Source organism: Tricharina praecox (assembly GCF_024521635.1).
Source record: "Tricharina praecox strain CBS 144465 chromosome Unknown BZA05scaffold_1, whole genome shotgun sequence".
In the NCBI taxonomy this organism is placed as follows: Eukaryota; Fungi; Ascomycota; class Pezizomycetes; order Pezizales; family Pyronemataceae; genus Tricharina; species Tricharina praecox.
Genome location: NW_026250403.1, coordinates 803,109 through 820,342, shown reverse-complemented (window position 1 = coordinate 820,342; position 17,234 = coordinate 803,109). Strand labels below are relative to the sequence as shown.

The 17,234-nt window shown below is 53.9% G+C and overlaps 5 protein-coding genes across 5 annotated transcripts; 4 read left to right on the top strand and 1 right to left on the bottom strand.

Moving 5' to 3' along the window:
• Window positions 1-1,659: 1,659 nt before the first annotated feature.
• On the top strand, window positions 1,660-6,224 carry BZA05DRAFT_440214 (uncharacterized protein; the record flags this gene model as incomplete). Its single annotated transcript, XM_051486583.1, has 12 exons — window positions 1,660-1,857; window positions 1,943-2,014; window positions 2,072-2,530; window positions 2,593-2,743; window positions 2,937-3,355; window positions 3,409-3,468; window positions 3,523-3,565; window positions 3,627-4,204; window positions 4,251-4,320; window positions 4,374-4,492; window positions 4,595-4,737; window positions 4,787-6,224. 12 exons carry the CDS (start codon window positions 1,660-1,662, stop codon window positions 6,222-6,224), a joined length of 3,750 nt encoding a protein of 1,249 aa, XP_051344173.1.
• Window positions 6,225-8,081: 1,857 nt separating this feature from the next.
• BZA05DRAFT_414354 (uncharacterized protein) lies at window positions 8,082-9,155 on the top strand (the record flags this gene model as incomplete). The annotated part of the gene is made up of 3 exons (XM_051485252.1): window positions 8,082-8,376; window positions 8,546-8,726; window positions 8,798-9,155. 3 exons carry the CDS (start codon window positions 8,082-8,084, stop codon window positions 9,153-9,155), a joined length of 834 nt encoding a protein of 277 aa, XP_051344172.1.
• Window positions 9,156-10,225: 1,070 nt separating this feature from the next.
• On the bottom strand, window positions 10,226-10,605 carry BZA05DRAFT_381668 (uncharacterized protein). Its single transcript, XM_051482038.1, has one exon. The coding sequence runs from the start codon at window positions 10,490-10,492 to the stop codon at window positions 10,274-10,276; it is 219 nt and encodes a 72-aa protein (XP_051344171.1). The 5' UTR covers window positions 10,493-10,605; the 3' UTR covers window positions 10,226-10,273.
• A 464-nt stretch (window positions 10,606-11,069) lies between these two features.
• On the top strand, window positions 11,070-13,151 carry BZA05DRAFT_345770 (homoserine dehydrogenase-domain-containing protein). Its single transcript, XM_051481178.1, has 5 exons — window positions 11,070-11,351; window positions 11,435-12,051; window positions 12,118-12,407; window positions 12,556-12,660; window positions 12,737-13,151. Exons 1-5 carry the CDS (start codon window positions 11,324-11,326, stop codon window positions 12,804-12,806), a joined length of 1,110 nt encoding a protein of 369 aa, XP_051344170.1. The 5' UTR covers window positions 11,070-11,323; the 3' UTR covers window positions 12,807-13,151.
• A 911-nt stretch (window positions 13,152-14,062) lies between these two features.
• BZA05DRAFT_7747 (putative hydroxymethylglutaryl-CoA synthase) lies at window positions 14,063-15,977 on the top strand. Its single transcript, XM_051488626.1, has 4 exons — window positions 14,063-14,370; window positions 14,483-14,585; window positions 14,672-15,747; window positions 15,808-15,977. Exons 1-4 carry the CDS (start codon window positions 14,311-14,313, stop codon window positions 15,943-15,945), a joined length of 1,377 nt encoding a protein of 458 aa, XP_051344169.1. The 5' UTR covers window positions 14,063-14,310; the 3' UTR covers window positions 15,946-15,977.
• The last annotated feature ends 1,257 nt before the right edge of the window (window positions 15,978-17,234 follow it).

Genomic DNA, 17,234 nt, shown 5'->3' with positions numbered 1-17,234 from the left:
TGGCGTATGGTTGGTTAGGATGGACAGGTGCGTGTCGAGTTGATTACGGTGTTGGGTGTGGACGTTAGCTATATTGGTGCCATCGTTGTAGTGATTGATTAATCTGTTGATTGCCAATGGTGTTGGCGCATTCGTTGTTGCCATGGATCATGGAGCGAGATGAGTAAAGCGACCCAACGGACCAATTTCTGTGCGCAGTCAAAAGGGAAGAGGACGATCCACCCTGCGCCGGGCCGTCGAATTTGCATTCCAAGCTCGCCAGCCCTCAGCGTAATCATCCTCTCCCTCTTCCCTCCTCTTCCTCCTCCTCCTCGCCAGCAACCATCGCCAATATTCGGCATCACCATCCATCACGGCGGTATCGTTGCCTGCTGCCTGCTGCCTGCTGCTTGTTGCCTGTTGCCTGTTGCCTGTTGCCTGTTGCCTGTTGCCTGTTCTGCCCTTTGTGTCTCTGTTGCCGGAGATCGATCGGTGGGTGGTGCACATCGGCCGCAGTATAGTAGATGTCTGGAGCAAGCGAGTGAACCGTTTTCCGCACCCGCAAAAGCGAGCCCGAACAGCCAGCAAGCCAGCCAGCAAGCCAGCCGCCGCCAATCGAGCCCAGTGCTGAGCCGCACGTTTCTTCGTTTCTTCGTTTGTTTTCTGTTTTCTGTTTGCCTCCGGGACGCTTCCTTTTATTTTGCCCCTCTCTCCGCCGTTTCGTCCCATTTGGTGGCCGGTGGACCGTACTGGTACTGGTGTTGAGTGCATGCTGCCAGACTGCCGCTGCCGCATCGAATTCTTCCCTGCCGCCGGGTGTTGTTTTATTTTTATTCTATAATTGTTTGGCCGTCGAGACTCGACAGTGCTGCTCCTCAGGGTTGCATTCGTTGCATTCGTTGCATCCAGCCTCCTGCCTCGCCATACCTGCCTGCCATCGTACGTAGTTAGCATATCCGTCCCGAGCGTATTCAGCATTTCTGTTCCATTGCGTCGATCAACTCACCTGGACTCTTTGATATTCCGGCAGCTCGCTGCACTGTGTTGAAGCTGTTGTTGCTGCTGCCACTTCAGGCTTTCCTTCCTTTGACCCTCCCCTTCCCCATTCGTTCGTTCCTGTACTGATCTGCTCTGCTCTTCGCAACTCGAGCTACTCCGCCAGCTTCCAACTTGCCCTGACGATCTCCCTCTCTCCCTCCCCCTCCTCTCCCCCTCCCCCCACACACTCTCTCACTCTCTCACTCTCCCTTCCCTCTCCATCCTAGCATTGTTCTCGGCTGCCTCCGTTGCTGTTAAAGCCCGTCCGAGCACGTCCCTACGTAAGTAAGTAACCATCCCTTCCCTCTCCCTCATCCGCTTCATCTTCGCTTCGGTCTCTCGTTTTACGATCTATCGGCTGTTGTCAATTCAATATCAGCCACAACTGCACTGCTGCAACACTCACCCCCTCCCCCCTAAAATAGCCTCTGCTTCATGCTGCATACTTCACTTCCTACTACTACCCTTGTACCATCTCTTTACTAATCCGCATCTTCGAAAAGTCGATACACAACAACATATTTCGCTCTGAGTCCCTCAGCTCAGCTCTTCCCTTTCATCCCTCTCAGACACCGTCACTGTCGAAGTTACTGCGGTAGTTGGTTCCCCTCCTTTTACCAACCCACCCCCGGTATCTTCGCTATGGCTGCACTTTCTCCTACGAATGCCGTCTTCGACGTCATCCGCCTCATACACTATGTGTATCCTTCTGCATTTCTTGTCTGGTTCGTCGGATCCCAGGTTATCACTATGTGCACCCTCGCAAGTCGGACCGCACCCCAGAGAGATCATCGGAAACGATTGTTCATCATGCTGCAATTGGCAGTCATTGTGAGCTATGTGAGTGCTTTCCATTCGTCCCAAGATATTGGGAACATATATATTTGTTTGGCGCTCTCGACTGACAAGTTTTGGATTTTTGCAGGTTGGCGAAGCGGCGTTGATGTGCCTGCGCTCCTTGGCCGAGAGTGGATGGTGGAGTTCGTCAGATAATGTGGTGTGTACCCGAGGTAGCACGACTGAGCTTTGCGGCGTTGGGCTGACCCTGTCCCAGGTTTACCTTTTGATGTCCATAATGCTGTGGGGATCCATGGAGCTTGTTTTGCTCGACACGCGGAACCCCACCTGGTATCCATACTATGGCTCATGGCTCCTTTCCATGGTGGCCGAAGTCTCCTTGTTTGGTCTCTCTCTCGCGACAAACAAGGCCCCCAATAATTTCGAGATTGCCAGACTCTGTGTCGAAGGATCACGGCTCCTGATGTTCCTTGTTTTGCCGCTAGGCCTGTGGGCTGTCTGGGGCCAGGATCCGGACGACCCCATTGGCGAGGAATCGGCTCGCTTGCTTTGTTCGGAAGACGGCCAGGCTTCGCCTTCTATTTACGGATCGGTGTCGGATTCCGATGGCGTGGCTGACGATGGCGAGGCCGAAGCAATGAGAAAAGCTAAGGAGAGGATGCTGAAGAAGATAGAGGAGAGTGGAAGTTGGTGGGCGTACGCAAAGTCGTTTTCGGTCAGTATCAGGGAGGGCCCGGTGGACACGCAGGATTCTTCTGACAGCAGTGATTATCGCAGATTTTTTGGCCCTATGTCTGGCCGCAAGGCGACCGGTGGCTGCAATTCACCATGTTCCTCGTGGGGTTATGCTTGCTTGCTGGAAGAGGTCTGAACGTTCTGGTCCCACATCAACTCGGTGTGGTCACCAACTCCTTGATGGATGCCGGTGGTAAGCCTCACAATTTCTCAGACCTTTAGGCCACTTTTCCGGCCTGGATCACGCACCACAGTCCGGGTGGACACACCACGCGGACCCGTGGGGCCCATTGCATATGGATAGAGTGGGCTGGTGAATCGGATATGGACTGGGGGGCCGTGATCGGACTTGCTGGAATGTACACTTGTGCTAACTGGTACTGCAGGTCGTATCCCATGGGTGCAGTTGACATTTTATGTCGCATTGCGATGGCTGGATTCGGCTTCCGGCGTTGAGGCCCTGCAAAACTTCCTCTGGATGCCGATCGAACAATACTCGTATCGTTCCCTGACTGGCGCTGCTTACAACCACGTCATGTCTCTTTCGTATGACTTTCACAGCAACAAGCAGACCGGTGATGTTTGGAGTTCGATAGCGCAAGGCCGTGCGGTTAATGGATTCGTCGAAACAATCCTCTTTCAGGTTTTTCCGATGCTTGCGGATCTCCTTGTTGCCTTCGCGTACTTCTTCATCGTTTTCGGCACCTATATGGCATTGATTGTCGGTTCCGTCATGGTGGTGTACCTTTACGCTACATTCAAATTGAGTATTGCGAGGAACAGCACGAGAAGGGAACTTAATAATGTCAGTCACGATCTCTCGAGAGTTATGAAGATTCTAAACTCACATTAGTGCAGGCAGGAAAAAATGAAGTCAGCATCTTGATCGAAACAGTGTCGTCGTGGGCCACCGTCAGCGTAAGTCCCGCTGCTCCAGCTATAGTTAGTTGTAGAGGATCTAACGTGCTCCAGTACTTCAACCGAATCAGTTACGAGCAGAACCGTTTTCGTGGAGGTACTTCATTCCGGTGTCCCTAGCGTCGTATCATGGGTGCTGACGAGATCAATTATGACAGCTATCAACCTTTACCAGAAAGCTGAGCGCAAATGGCTCATTGGGATCTCGGTTCTCAATGTGGGCCAGAGTCTCATCTTCATGGTGGGGCTCCTTGCTGCCTGCTTCTATGCTGTCTATCAAGTCACCACAGGAGTGCAGCCAGTCGGCAGCTTTGTGACTCTGCTGTCGTACTGGGCTCAGTTATCCGCCCCGCTATCCTTCTTCGCAAACTTCTATCGGAGGGTTCAGACTCAAATGCTCGATGCGGAGCGCCTGTTGGAGCTCTTCCAGACAGAGTCAGCGGTTCGGGATGACCCGCGTGCGTTGGTGCTGGATAAACTGGAAGGGACGATCGACTTTGAGAACGTTTGCTTCTCGTATGACTCTAGAAAACCCGCGATTACGGATGTCAGTCTCCATGTACCAGCGGGTAAATCGGTGGCATTTGTGGGGGAAACCGGTGGGGGAAAGACAACATGCTTGAAGCTCCTCTTCCGCTTCTACGACGTCGCCTCTGGCGCTATCAAAATCGACGGCCACGATATCCGGGATATCAAACTATCAAGTCTGCGCGAGCACATTGGGGTTGTGCCTCAGGTTAGTTAGCCGTCAGTTTGCTAGACATAAGTACTGACACGATTAGGACCCACAATTGTTCAATGACACGATTATGAACAACATCAAATATGCCAACTTTGATGCCACAGACGAAGGTGAGATGGTGCTTAGGAATAAAACGGAACGATGACTGACAAGTCCGAACTAGATGTGTACGAGGCGTGTCGCGCAGCCTCGATTCACGAGAAGATCCTCACTTTTCCGGATGCTTACAACTCCAAGGTTGGCGAGCGTGGCGTAAAGCTTTCCGGCGGCGAATTGCAGAGAGTAAGTCCCTCTTGCGCACCACACAGCGCCTTATATAAGACAGTCTGCACTCCACAGCTGATCTTTCCTAGCGTAACTCTAAGGCTGACGCCACTCAAACAGGTTTCGATAGCTAGAGCTATTCTGAAGAACCCCAAGATCATCTTGCTGGATGAGGCGACGAGTATGATTGATATGGAAACCGAACGCCAGATCCAGGGGGCCCTGAGGAAACTCGGCACAGATCGGACGATGTTTATTGTGGCGTGAGTGCTGGCTCCAAATATCTATGATCAGCAGCTTACAGGAATATAGGCATCGCCTTTCGACGATAATGGGCGCGGATCTCATAGTTGTCATCAAGGAGGGCAAGATCATCGAGAAAGGAACTCATGAGGAGCTGATGCAGTTTGAAGGAAAGTACTTTCAGCTCTGGTCAACGCAGAGTAACCGCGACGAATCTGTGCCGAAATCGGAATCGAAGGAACCCCGCTTGCTCGAGGATCTTTTCGACCCGCTCCATTCCGACAACGCTCCAAAAAATGGTGAAGATTCATCTTCCAGACAGATTGAAATCCCGGAATCATCTAAGCGAGCGGCGTCTTCACGCCCGGCGGTTACATTCAGCCTCCCTGGAAGAACCGTGTGGTATCCCGAATACCAGTTCCACCCCTTGCAGAACCCCCGTATATCGGCGCCAAACCATGGAATCCTGAAGAATGCCTCACCAGTGCAGGCACCAGTTGTGACGCCGGAGAATGTGGATTCTTCCGCAAAGACAGGATCGTCATCATCAGTGTTGAAGCCGGACGCAAAAGAGTTTGTTCCGAAGAGGCTTTCCATCATTGCGCACGATTGGACACCTCCCCAGGCCACTTCTGAGAGTCAAGTCCTAGCTGTGGAGGCTCCTAGCACAGTCCCTTCCAATGAAACGCACTCAGGCGATGCTTTGGAGGTTCCGATCGTGACAAAAGAGGAACCATCCTCTGAGATACCGCAAGCCATCCAGGTGGAGACAGATACGAGACTTACACCAGTTGAGCCGGCATTCAACTTAGACTACCCTTCACCGGAGATTCCGAGCACTGAAACGATAACCGATCGGCATGAGTATCCGGAGACCGGCCACGAAGATATGGAGAATGTCGATCCGGACATTGATAATCCTCAGGACACGAAAAAACGGCGCCGACGCACTCGCCGGAGAAGCCACAAAATGAGGTCGGGGGGGCATGATGACAACCTGGGTGTTAAGCAGGGCTCAAGTGCAGAAGCCAGTGGGGCCGAACTACTCGTCCCAGGTCTCACCTCTTCTTCCTCCGCGACGGAGGACGAACCATCCAGCCCGATCGACGGAGAGGGAGAGGGAAAAGCTGGTGCCACGAATGATATCGTTGGTAAAGGAAAACGTCGTCTTCGCTCTAACAGTTACAAGCAAAATGCTACTTGTCTGGACCCTGGGAATGAAGGAGGCCCGCTGTCAACTGTTGCCCATCCGGAGAACGTCGGACGCTTAACCAAGCACAAGGCAAGGACCAATCCAGCTACCAAGGGCGGTACGAGAAATTCTGGCAAGGAGGATCAGGGTTTAACCGAAAACTCGAGCCCCTCAAATACCGTCTCTTCCGCTATAAAAGAGGAGGCCCCGCAGGCGCAGCATAGGAGTTCCGGAAGCCAGAAAGGTAGCTGGCGTAAGGCAAACAGGAAGCCAACGAAGAGCACCGAGTCTGGCTACAGTACCAGTGAGGCGTGATTCGGAGGACCTTTGAAATCCTTCGGTGTGGGACTCCATGGTTCACAGGTCGCAATACAATGCGACGTTCTTGAGGGGGTTTCTGGTTGGCGTTAGCGTATGGTTCTTACTTTCTTTCTTTTGCTTTCCGGCTTCACATGGATTCTCGACTGGATTCTATTACTAGGCAATTGCGGATCATTTTTCGTTCCTATTCTTTTCTTTCATAGTCTTTTTAGCATCTGGGTTCTGGGGAGACAGGAGTTTAGTGCATTTCGAGCGACGAAGACTCGGGGGGGTTCTGCTACAGAGCGCGCTTAGTTACACATACCTTAATACTCGCCAGGTGGGTTATTGCATTTGTGGAGATTGTTTTCGTGAGGGCTGGATTCTGTTTAAATGTCTCCTATGACGGCCATGACGGTCCCTTTGTTTGTACGGCGGCATTTGTAGTTGTGTGGAGGGTTGGGGAGGATGTTTACAATTGCGGGAGCCTTGATTGATAAAGCGAATGAAAAGTAATGGGATTAGAACAGGGTATGCTGCTGAGGACTTATCTACATCAGAGCAGAGCGGCCACAACACGCTGCTTGTATTTAAAAGGACGGCAGCAGGCGGCTTCCTTACGCTTCCATCAACTATTTAAATGTGAGCTCCCGTTCAGTCAGTGGGTGTTTAGATGGTGAGTGTGGTTCCCACGGCTATGTCCGCAAGGTTGGGGGGAACACGCCAAGCAAGCGTTGCGTCGAGGGTTTGTTTAGCAGCCGCACCTGCATTGCAGTTGCAGTTGCATTTGCATTTGCATCGTTCATTCATTCATTCACTGTCGTTCATTGCCCTTGCCCTTGCCTGCCCTTGCCTTTGCCTGCCTTTGCCGGCCCTTGACTTGACCAACGACCTGACCTGGCCTCACCTTTTTTTCGTGCCTTCGATCTGCCTTCGATTCGATCTGCCTACTCTACTTTACAGCTTACAGCTTACTTATGTACAGCTTACAGCTGGGAGCACGGCTTACACACAGCTGCTGGAGCCTGGCTGCCTAGTTTCGTCCGACGAAATCATACATACCATACCATACATACCCTCTTTCCGGGTCCCGACGGTTTTATGCCCCACTCCATATGCCCCACTCCGCAGGGGTTGTATCATAGTTACTTCGAACTGGGATAGGTAGTTGTTACTTTGTGGAGTGAATGGGAGGGGAGGATTCCGTCGAGCCGGCGTCGGAATCTCCGGAGACCCCCTCGACCTCAAGGCTCACCCTGGGTAATTGTACAAGCCCGAAGGTGTATGGCGCTTGTAGACGTGGGAGTCTGTAGGTGGGGGGAGGGCGGGAGGAAGACCAGTGTCCAGTGTCCATGAGCTTGAGACGGAGTTTATGGAACATTGGACATTGAACATGTGAGGATCCCTGTTAGCGCGGTGCGACAGCCCAATCCAGCAATATTTCATAGTATGTGCGCCTAACCAAAGCTTTGGCAGGCTGCTGAGAACGGCAAAACTTTCATTTCTTCAATACCGTAAAGTTAAAAGAAGTGCCCTCGTGAGTCGTGAGTGAGGGGCTCTAATTCTCCGTTACGGTAGTTGGTCGTTCGTCGTCCGGATACGACTGTACAGGCTGTACACTACGGTATGTACCGTACTAGGTAAGTAGAGTAGAGTACTTGTTACCTGTGCATGGTTTGTTTCTTTGACGATCTGAATGTCTACCATGTACTCTATGTAACTACACTGCACTACACTACCGGTGGTCCCTACCTACTCCTCCCCTGTCCGACCCTACATACCTAAATAACTACCCGCCGCAATCCAACCGACGTGTCTTTCACACAAACAACCAGCAGACAAGCACGCAGACAAGCACGCAGTCAAGTCAAGATGGACCAGCTGCGCGCGACGAGCCTAGCACTGCTCTTCTCGACGCAATCGCACCCAGTCGGCTTTTCGGTGCTTGGGGGTGCGGGGGGAGCGGGCGCTGGGGGGAACACCGGCAGTCTAGCGTCGACGTCGACGTCGTTGTCGCTGCTGTTGAGTGACCGCGAACAGCAGCTCCTCGCGTTGCATGATAAGCTGCTGAACGTCACGTTGCAGCGTCGGACGCTGGAGGCGGAGCTGGCAGCGGCGAGGGCGGGGGCGGCAGGAGCCACTGGCACTGGCACTGGCACTGGCACGGGTATGTATATCTATCGGTCTATCGGTTTATCGGTCTATCTATGGATTCATCCTTTCTGTGGGCGACCCTTGCTGGTTTTGGGGGAATTGTCACCTTTGGTGGGGGTCGGTTGGAATGGTGGGGGGGCGGGGCGGGGTGGAGTGGGTGATGGATGGATGAATGGATGAAGTGCTGATGGACGGGTGGACGGTAGACGATATCGAGCAGCAGCAGATTGAGCTCCTGGAGAGGGAGCTGGCGGAGGCTCAGGCGAACAGACGGCTCAAGGAGGCGGCGGTCGAGGCCACACTTGTTACCGGCCCGCTGTTGAAGGCGATACACCCCGATGCTGCTACTACGGCTCGGCAGAGGTATGCATTTCTGTTTGGAAGCCCCACAGGATGGGTGGATGAATGGTGATCGGTACTGACATGCATCACAGAGCGCTCTTGCCACTCCTTGCGCGCCGCGATGCCCTGGCGGAGACGCACGCGAACATTTCGCAGATGCTGATACGCACGCAGGACTCTTTGGTCAGCAGTGGGCGGGCGATAGTGGACGCGCAGCTGCGGAACAAGGAGATGGCAGACCGACTGCTGCTGCTGTCTGCGCAGCGCGACGCGGAGAATGCGAAATTCCGAGGAGAGGATCACATCGCTGCAGAGAAGGAGCTCAAGGATGCGAAGATAATGTGGGAGGTCACCAGGAACGTTGCGCAGGCCGTCGTCGTCGCCAGCGGCGTCGATTGGGTCAGAGATAGGGAGCTCAGGGAGCTAGTACTTGCCTGTGGGGATGAGTGAAGGGCATTCTTCTTTTTTTGTGCATTTTCCGACCTTTTTTTATTTTATTTTTTACTCGTCGCCTTTCCCGTTTGCTACTTCATACATGCTCAGTTACATACAAGCACTGGCCATATGTAATCCTTCAAGCCGGCATTCCCTTTCGCGGCAACTGCATGCCGGTAATTGCAAGTTTCGATTCCACTCCACATGCGCAGGCAGGCAGGTCGGGCATCGAACCCCGCATAGTTCATCTTACCTACCCTTCAAACGAAGGCGGTAGGTACGGTATCTACAAACACGCGAAATTCGCACAGGAGTCGTATGACGGTGGCAAGCACGTGGTAATCGTAGTCGTGGTCGTGGTGGGTGGTGGTACATTAGGTACCGAGAGCCCAGACCTCTCAACCCACCTTCCCATTCGCATTCCCGAGGATCCCATCTGATCCGTACGGCGTACGCCCCCACTGGTAGATGCACGCACGCAAACGGATGTCGACAGTCGACAGTCGACGTGCAATCACAGGGCCGGTGTGCCTAGGGCTGAAATTGCCGCCACAGACGCTGCTGCCAAGATGCAAGTGGAACCTTATTTAGCCGCCGATGGCGGCGGGTGGACGCTGCTTCTGGTCGGGCAGTGGGCATGTGAGTGGGAGTCCCGACAGCACGGATTAGTTACGGGCCTGGGTTAGAGGACAGACGGGAAGTGATCTGGATGCGGTCTATTCTCTCTCTCTCTCGGACGCGCAGTCAGCCGGACTCCGAAGAATTTGTATGTCGATCCGGCTCGAGAATTGCCGGGAAGGCCGCCATCCCTTCGCTGTGCTTTCCAGCACCAAGCGACATCACAGTAGGATTATCTCCGGTCTTGCAAGCAAGACCTTACTCCAGCCTAACATGATCATGAGCGGATCTACGACAGATACAAACAAAAAAGCTCATCGCATGTACTCTACATCTCCCGGCATAAGTACACACACACGCACACACGCGGGCGCACAGGCGCCTGCCACATAACTATGGTATCATCGCATCGTAACATCAAGTAAAGTCATAAAAAACGCCCCACCACTCAGCCCCTCCCCCCCCTCTCCCATGCCCTCCCAAAAGCCCGAACCAATGATGCAAAGGGGTATCGATCACGCCGCCGCCGTCACCTGCTTTTCCTTCTTCTCATCCTCCTCGTCGTCCTCCCCATCCTCTCCGTCGCTCAAGCTCGCAACACTCCCCCTCCCCCTCCCCCTCCCGTCCGGCCCCCGAGCCGCCTTAGCAGTGGCACCCGTGTACACGAGCGACCTCACGACGTAGAGGAGGCAGTCGTAGAGCACGTAGAGCAATCCGGGAAAGATGAGGAACATTCCGATCGCGAACTGCGTACTCCCACGTTAATCAGTCTGTCATCCTGGTTTGAGATAGGCAGGAGGAAGAGGATGTGGAGGAGGGCATACGGCGATGCGGACGGTCCAAGACTCAAAGACCTGGAAAGCGTGCAGCAGGCGTGCGCAGATATCGGCTGGGTCTAGGGATAGCGATAGCAGCGACATTTTCGCGAGTCTGCGAGCGAGCGAGCGATCGTGTGAGGTGAGGTGACGGTGACGGTGACGGTGACGGTGACGGTGACGGTGACGGTGACGGTGACGGTGACGGTGGGAAGGGAACGCGGGCGCGGGCGCGGGGAGGAGGCTAGGGACAGTGGGACACGCGTATGACGCTATATACTATGGCAACTACCGAGATGGATACGGCTGATGTTGCATCTACATAACTACAGGGGCTGGACAGTTTTGCCATTCGGGAATTTCGGCAATCGCTCTTTGGCGCTACAGACGCGGGCGGAGGCTGTGGGTGGTGGGGGGAGGTTCAACTGTGGGCGGAACATCATCACTCGCAATCAATCGTGGGAGAGCCATATAAATTTTATTGGACGATGAGGGTGTGAAGCTCGCTCGCTCGCGTGATCGGATCAGATTATACTTGTGTCCCAGTGTCCCTCCCACATGGCGCACGCGGAGCGAGAGTGTGGGGTAGGTCATAGAAGAAACGGGGCTAAAAATCGGTACCCCTCGTAGGGCTGAGGGCAATGTCAAAAAAATCTCAGAATTTTTACCCCGCCCTCGCAGCTCCATCGCATCGATCTCGAAACTCAATTGGCTAACTACCATCGCAAAAATACACAGTCTTCTCGCAAAATGTCTAACGTACACGTCGCTATCATCGGTCTGTGCTTTCCCCGCTTAGTGGATCGATCTTGCAGTTGATGGCGGGGTGGGTGGGTGCTGATGATTGGATTGTTTGCATAGGTGCTGGTGGTGTCGGGAAAGCCTTCATCTCGCAGCTTGCAGGCTACATCGCCCGGAACCCATCTGCATCGCTCGCCACCATCCTTATCTCGCGTTCGAGCAAGGCATTGGTCTCGCAGAACTACGCGCCGTTGGACCTTAGCAAGTGGTCCGAGGAGCTTGCCTCGTCCAGCACGTCCCCGCTCTCGTACCCCACCCAGACACTGGAGTTCCTTAAGGCGGCCCCCGGCCCTGTGATCCTCGTCGACAACACTTCCGATGAGTCCCTGGCTACGTCCTACCCGCTTTTCCTCTCCAACGGAATCCACATCGTGACTCCCAACAAGAAGGGCTTCTCGGGCAACATCAGCCTGTGGAAGGATATCTACGCGGCCGCCGCAAACGGAGGCAACCCCAAGGGTGGTTATGTTTTCCACGAGGCCACCGTTGGTGCTGGTCTGCCAGTACTGAGCACCCTCAAGGAGCTTGTGGAGACCGGTGACCGCATCAAAACGATCGAGGGCATCTTCTCGGGAACCATGAGCTTCCTGTTCAACAGCTTTGCACCTCTAGACGGTAACAACGGTGGAAAGGGCTTCGCCGCCTGTGTCAAGGAAGCACAGCAGCTTGGCTACACTGTTTGTCACCCGTGCGAGTGATTTGCTGGGTGCGGGGGACGCTGACGGTTCACTACTACTATACAGGAGCCAGACCCCCGCGATGACCTCAATGGTCTCGATGTGGCCAGGAAGCTCACGATTCTTGCGCGTCTCTGCGGATTGGAGGTCGAGTCACCAACTTCGTTCCCCATTCAGTCGCTCATTCCGGGACCTCTGGAGTCGGCCAAGAGCGCGGACGAGTTCCTTGGTGGCCTTGGAGAGTTCGATGGCGACATGACCAAGATCAAGGAGGAAGCCGAGGCAAAGGGGGCTGTCGTACGATACGTCGGTAGCTTGAACGTTGAAACGAAGGAGGTGAAAGTGGGGTTGGAGACGTAAGTGGTTTCTCACTCACCCCGCCACATGCATCTATCTACACCCCCCCCCCCCCCCCCCACGTGCCAAGGTTCATCCCTGGTCGGGTCGGTGCGGATCTGATAAGTGCGAGAAAAAATCTGATAAAATTTCTTCACGACATCTTAGCTTCAACAAGGGTAGTTCGATCGCTGGGCTGAAGGGCAGCGACAACATCATCAGTTTCTACACCGAGAGATACGGCAACAATCCGCTCATCGTTCAAGGAGCGGGGTAAAACTCCACCTGCGTTCCTTCCCTTGCTTTGGTTGCAAAAGCCCTTTGCTGATCGATATGATTCCCTTCACAGTGCCGGCGCAGATGTCACCGCTATGGGTGTTCTGGGAGACCTGCTCAAGGTCTTGCAGAGGTTGAGATAGATTCCCGTAGGGTGTGTGCAAGCGGCGGCGGTGGGCATGGGCAGCTGTTTGCACTCGACTCCGGTTCCCTTAGAGTACCTAGCCGATACATAGGGGGACGCAGAGCGAAAAAGAACGATGGGCGTGAACCTGCATAGGTGTCAGGTCCCTATCCTTGCAGAAACAATCGCTCTACTACATAGAGTGCTCTATAGATGTGCAAAGTGACCGTGATGATACATACTCTATGTACCTGTGTTCGTACGTAGAGTGACTTTTTCCCCCCGGTGGTGAAGGATATGTAGCCAGAGGACACTCTTTACACCGGAGGAATCGGTTGCATGGAATCGGTGATGCATCTAGAGTATGTATAGAACGGCGGAAGATGCAAGTTCGCCATTGGCCGATCCGAGGGATGGAGTCGTGGCTACTTGGGTACATGATACTTATGCGTGCAGCGGAGAGCAGCAGAGAGAAGTGTCCATGGACTATGGTGCTGGTCAGGTCTGGTTGATGGCCGTGGTGCCCGGCAGTCTGTCTCGAGCTAATGGAGTTGTCACTTGTTGTTGTTGTCGTTCGGACAGCTCTTTCTCTTTTTTTTCTTTTCCCCCACAAGTCTCCACCCGCCGCTGGACATTTCCCGTTCAGCAGTCCGAAGCGGAACACCCCATCCAGTAAGAAGAGGAAGAGTACATCCCACTTGATGCGAAGCGACCCTGACGTTGCCAAGACGATAAGATGCTCATTGCTGCATCAAAGAGCTTACGATTATTTATCTTAGCGGTATGGCGCAACGAAGGCAAGGGGCGCAATGGCAACGGAGATGGCGAGACGGTAAACAATGCTAAACAAGCATCACCTCAACAACAGCAGGCCGCCTTTGGCGCCCCCTGGCTCCTCCTCTCGGTGCCATATCTCGCCGCCCCCCTCGTGCGCACGTGCGGAGTCTTCGGGATGGTGGTTCGCAACAAAAACGCTCAGGAAAAGAAGCGAACTCAACTCGAAGCTCACAAGCCCTCAGTAGAGTAGGCCAGAGTTGCGAATAGCATCCACCCCCTCCCCGATCCTCCTCAACCAACCAACCTCTCAAGGATCGTCCGGACAGCACCCAGCACATCCGCGTTGACAGCTGTTTGTTGGTTGGGAGCAGGTCATCGGTTCTGGGTTGTGCAAGCGGTTTTCGGACGTGGTGTTGAACACGACGCCTTCCCGAAATCGAAAGCCAATTTCCCACTAAACCCAAGCCACTGCGAACTATCGGCCCTCCCCCAACCTCATCAATCAACCCCCCCAACTCGCCTCCATAAAGTGCTCGTGCTGCCCCTCTCCCGTCCGCCTTTGGCTGCTTCCTGCTAAATCTCGCCGTCACCCGAACTCTCCTCCTTCTCCTTCTCTTCTCACCAGCTCGTATCGTCGTTGTTTCCCACGCCTTCCATTGTCCAATTCACGAGTCCTTTAGCTTCCTCACGACGCGATCCTCAAAACTATCAATCTTCTCCCTACACGCACCCTAACCTCTCCAACCATGTCTGCCCGTCCTGAGAACATTGGCATCAAGGCCATTGAGATCTACTTCCCCAACCAGGTATGCAACCCCTTTGAGGCCTGCCCAACCACCCTTTAGCTCTGCCTCCGAATTGCACCTCCCGCCCGGAACCACCGCAGAATGTTCAAACAGGTGGCTAACCAGCTTTCAGTGCGTTGAGCAATCTGAGCTCGAGAAGTTCGATGGTGTCTCCACCGGAAAGTACACCATCGGCCTTGGCCAGACCAAGATGGCCTTCTGTGATGACCGTGAGGGTGTGTAGGGTCCATTCCACTCGGGACAGGCCGAGACGCCTGGCAGTCCCGGATCGAATGACCGCAGACGCTGATTGTGCTACTAGACATCTACTCGATGGCCCTGACCGTCACCCAGTCCCTCATCGAGAAATACAGCATCGACACCGACTCGATCGGACGCCTCGAGGTCGGCACCGAGACCATCTTGGACAAGTCCAAGTCCGTCAAGTCGGTCCTCATGAAGCTCTTCGGCAAGAACACCAATGTCGAGGGTGTCGACACTCTCAATGCCTGCTACGGAGGCACCAACGCCCTCTTCAACGCCATCAACTGGGTCGAGTCCTCCGCCTGGGACGGCCGTGATGCAATTGTCGTTGCCGGTGACATTGCTCTCTACGCCAAGGGTGCCGCACGCCCAACCGGAGGTGCTGGAGCCGTTGCCATGCTCATCGGACCCGACGCCCCGCTCGTCTTCGAGCCTGGCAAGAGGGGAAGCTACATGGCCCACGCCTACGACTTCTACAAGCCCGACCTGACCAGCGAGTACCCCGTTGTCGATGGCCACTTCTCCATCCGCTGCTACACCGAGGCCGTCGACGCGTGCTACAAGGCATACAACAAGCGCGTTGCCACTCTTGCCGCCAACCGGACAGCCAACGGTTCCAACGGAGTCAACGGCGCACCTGCCGAGGGTCTCGACCGATTCGACTACCTGCTCTTCCACGCCCCCACCTGCAAGCTCGTTGCCAAGTCCTACGCCCGTATGCTGTACAACGACTACGTCGCCTCGCCCACCTCCGAGCAGTTCGGCTCTGTTCCCGAGGAGATGCGTGACATCGATTACGAGACCTCGCTCGCAGACCGCAACATTGAGAAGACCTTCGTCGGTCTCTCCAAGAAGCGCTTCGCCGAGCGTGTCCAGCCCAGCATTGAGGTCCCTACTAACTGCGGAAACATGTACACCGCAAGTGTGTACTCGGGCCTCTGCGCTCTCCTCAAGAATGTCGACTCCGAGACTCTCCAGGGCAAGAGGGTGGGTCTATTCTCCTACGGCAGTGGCCTCGCCAGCTCTCTCTTCTCGATGACCGTCAAAGGCTCCACCAAAGATTTCCAAGACAAGTTGAACCTAACCGAGAGACTTGCCGCAAGAAACATCGTGGCCCCCGAGGTCTACGACTCCGTAAGTTCCCTTTGCATCTCCGACGAGCATCTTCGTTACACGTGCTAACCAATCATTCAGATGTGCGAGCTCCGCCACAACGCCCACGGAAAGAAGAGCTACACCCCCAGCGGCTCCGTCGACACCATCACCAAGGGCACCTTCTACCTCGTCAGCATCGACGATAAGTTCCGAAGGGAATACGTCAGGAAGGACTAAATCATAGACTTCCTTTTCTCATACGGGTTTCTTGGTGGGGGTTTAGGGGCTTTTTTGTTTCTCTTACTTTGATTTTAATGATGTTTGATATGAATTTGGGGACCATGATACCATGCTTAGAGGGAAAAGAATTGCATAAGATCTCTTTTTTTCATGTTTCTTTACATAATGGTTGTGTGTTTTATTATGGTTTTCTTCATTTCGGTTTGGCTTAGGGAGGCTATGGGATCGGATGGGACGGGGGGCGTGGGGGGTTATGATGATTGGGAATTGGGAATTAGGGACTGATGAAGCTATAACTTCAACGACAAGGAAACTGTCGCCTTGTTTTACGGTGCTTTTATTTTCTCTGGTGATGCGGCTACTCGATGGCCATGTCCTTTCCTCTTCTCTGCAGATACCTATTGCATATGTACTCGGGTGTAAGGGTAAGTGCTGCCTCACCAGTTTTTCCCCCATACAACTTGGTCACAACCACTCACTCATTTAATTGTATCTGGTTTAGTGCATTCCTGATATAGATTAGTGCTCATGCTTCGTAATGGAGGTGGGGCACCACTTATTGGCAGCTCCTGGTACATAGCATACATCCGGAGGATCGAAGACAGGCACACAGCGCAGATCCGAAGAGCTGCTCGATGCGGGTTAGCTTCGCTGTGCCTGTCTGGCCGGGTAACTTCGGCAACGGCCTACGGGAAATGGCCACCGTTCACAGGGAAGACGGATGCACGTGGAAGCGTGGCAGCGTGGCAGCGTGGCAGCTACCAGTTGCACTCTGTGGTTCCTGGAGCGTCGAGCTCCCAGAGCTCCAAGTGTGTCGTTCGTGCCACTTCTCAAGCAGGTGGCTTGAGTATGAAGATACAAAACCTCCAAACTCCATCATCACAGCTATTACTACGATAATATCTAGATTCTTGGTACTCTATACCTAACTACAGCCTAAACGAAAGCTCCGCCCGTGTGTAGATACATGGTACGGATGAAGTTTCCTCCCACGGCCATTGTGCCTCCCTCCCCGGCCGGCTCGGTTGCCGGTTCGACTGCTGCGCCACCACCAACCGTGAGTATGGACTTTTTTCATTTTGTTTCCCGGGTTAATCATCATTGCGTTCGACGGTACCATTAGTAAACCACCGTATTTACTCTACTACTGGCATTCTACTGTGAGAGTGTGAGAAAGTGAGAGAACATCAATGTATAGCCCACTGTAATTATGCATATGCACCGGCGCTCTGAGCATATACTCAGGAGCGTGGGTTAACTACAAGCTGGTGATATCTGATGATCTG